Genomic DNA, 2,458 nt, shown 5'->3' on the forward strand with positions numbered 1-2,458 from the left:
TAACTCTAGCTATTGTGTTCCATGTGGCAGTGGCGGAGCTTGACCGAAAAATGTGGGGGAGCCATGCTTATAAACCATAAGTACTAAAACCAGCTAGCAAGACATACACCAAACTCATTACACCACAAAGTTTCCTTGTTTCTTGATAGTTACAGTTAAAAAAACCCAAAAGAACTCTAAATGTTCAAACTACCCTTTGGATTACAACATCAAGAAATGAAAAAAAATATATAACTTCTTTTGATATCATCCTTTGTTGAGAGATTAGAACAAATATAGCAATACATAATATCAAAATAGAAAGTTCATATTAAATTAAAGAACACTCACAACCAGATGTATCGCCAAAAAATTTAACCACCTAAAAAAATGGTGTGCACTAGATACATGCTTCACCATTTCCATGTAGATATTATATTAATTGGAACCAATACCAATAGATGTGAACCAAATATAAATCCACGACGTGACCACATACCTATGGAAACCTAAATTCTTTTCACTCATGTTAATTTATGAGATTACTTGACACTTGTCAATATTTCCCAGCACAGTTGAAGATAAGCGTAAAAATATTGGCCCATAGTAACAACCATAAAAAATTCATTTCACTTCACAAATCAATCCTTCTACCATATAACAAGATTTTTTTAGAAACATTTGGGGGAGCCAAGGCTCCCCCCTGTCATGCAAAAGCTCCGCCACTACATGTGGGGCTATTGTTTATACGAGAATATCTTGTATTTGTGAAGATTCTTGCTTATTTGATGGACTGAACCAACTGCAGCAGCCAATGAAACAAGGAAGCAGAGGCAGTTTAAAAGTTGGAGTGCACACCACTTCACTGATAGTTTTTGTATGCGTTTCTGGGCAATGTGCATTTGTATAGGGAAGAACACAACAAGAGGCCCAAACCCAATTGCTCCAAGCAGGGAAAGAACCTCATTGAAAAATGGCATTGCCATGGCAAGAATTGTAGCCAAAATCACAAATATCGTCCTCCATATTAGCCTGAACAGGTTGAAATAAACTGTTACACTGCCCATCTTGATTGGATATTCCTTGTTTATGAAATTCGAATGTGGCGAAACTATCTTAGCCCCCATTTCGACGAAACGAAAGAATGGTTGAGCCATCACCTGATATGCTCCAATCATGTGGATTACGATGAAAACATTTCCCACGGAGACCAACCAAAAGGGCTCATGAAATCCAGTAAAAATGTTACCAGGTGTATGATCACCAAATGAAGCATAGCCAAGGCAACCACATAGTAGAAATAATATTGTCATTGTTGTGATCCCTGTCACGTTAGCCTTTTTCATTTGTTTATTCTCTGATGGATGTGACTTTAGTGTGTCCATTATATCATAAATAACAGTAGCAAAGTTGCAAGCGAGTGCTATATTTCCCAATGAACTGAAAACCCTCCAAATTTTGTCTTCTGCAGACAGTTCCGGCCCTATTTTGGTTCCAATTATGCTGGTTGAAACTCCTTCTCCTGAGATGAGAACCGAGAGACATAGCCCAATTGCAATGAATACATAACCAAATGAGGTGATAGCAGCTACTGATGAGAGCCATGTGAGTTCATGGAAGTTTGGGATCTGAGACAAAAAAACTTGCAATATCCCAAAACTAATCATGAAGGGATTATATGAAAATTTGCACTCAGTTGCATGTCCTCTTTTGTGGAAGCAAATTGTTTTCATTATAGCTACCAAGCTTATTGATGAAGTTATTGTGTAGCCCACTGTGATCCCAGCGAGCTTCAAATATACAATCAATCCACATATCACATGCATCGTTCCACCTAAGTATGCATTGACAGCCTGCATGTAAGTGTAATTTCTCTTGCCATTTACTGGGTCTGGAAATCTGTAGCAATCAGCTACAAGGCTATAAGTGAAAACAGAGATGGATGAAAATATGAGTATGCTGGCTATACCAGCTATCCATCCTAGTTGGGCCAATGCCCATGCTAGAGACAGCACACCAGCCCCAATCACCACCGTTATTATGTGCGTTGTAGCAGTCCAAGCATTCCCTGTTCTTGGATTTCTTCCATCATCGTCTAGCTCCAGTTCCATGAGTGCCTTGGTGATGGTGCTGCTCATGTAGATCACCAAAATTTGTAATAGATAATGATGAGTTAATTAATAAAAGAATTCTTTCGATCATAAAACAAGTATTCTAAGATGCTTGCATAGATGAAACATTGCAAGAGTACCATCACAAAAAATATTTGAAAAAACATAGTAACATTTAACTTATAAAATACACAGAGTACTTAATAACATCCATTTGTAGTGATACCAAATTAAAAGTTATTCAAGAAATTAACCCAAGTTTCAACATTTCTCGGAAATGTTTATATAATTTTCAACAACCTTTGAGAAAAACTATAGTCTCCACTCTTTGACACATTATGGAAATCTGCGCCATCCATAAAAGAATC

The 2,458-nt window shown here is 37.3% G+C and overlaps 1 protein-coding gene across 1 annotated transcript; it reads right to left on the reverse strand.

Moving 5' to 3' along the window:
- Positions 1-702: 702 nt before the first annotated feature.
- On the reverse strand, positions 703-2,096 carry LOC130732549 (amino acid permease 8-like). Its single transcript, XM_057584573.1, has one exon. The coding sequence runs from the start codon at positions 2,088-2,090 to the stop codon at positions 717-719; it is 1,374 nt and encodes a 457-aa protein (XP_057440556.1). The 5' UTR covers positions 2,091-2,096; the 3' UTR covers positions 703-716.
- Between the last annotated feature and the right edge of the window lie 362 nt (positions 2,097-2,458).

Source organism: Lotus japonicus, chromosome 1 (genome assembly GCF_012489685.1).
Source record: "Lotus japonicus ecotype B-129 chromosome 1, LjGifu_v1.2".
Classification (NCBI taxonomy): Eukaryota; Viridiplantae; Streptophyta; class Magnoliopsida; order Fabales; family Fabaceae; genus Lotus; species Lotus japonicus.

Coding starts and splice junctions, on each gene's coding strand:
- LOC130732549 (XM_057584573.1), bottom strand. CDS start 2,090: ATGGAACTGGAGCTAGACGATGATGGAAGAAATCCAAGAACAGGGAAT.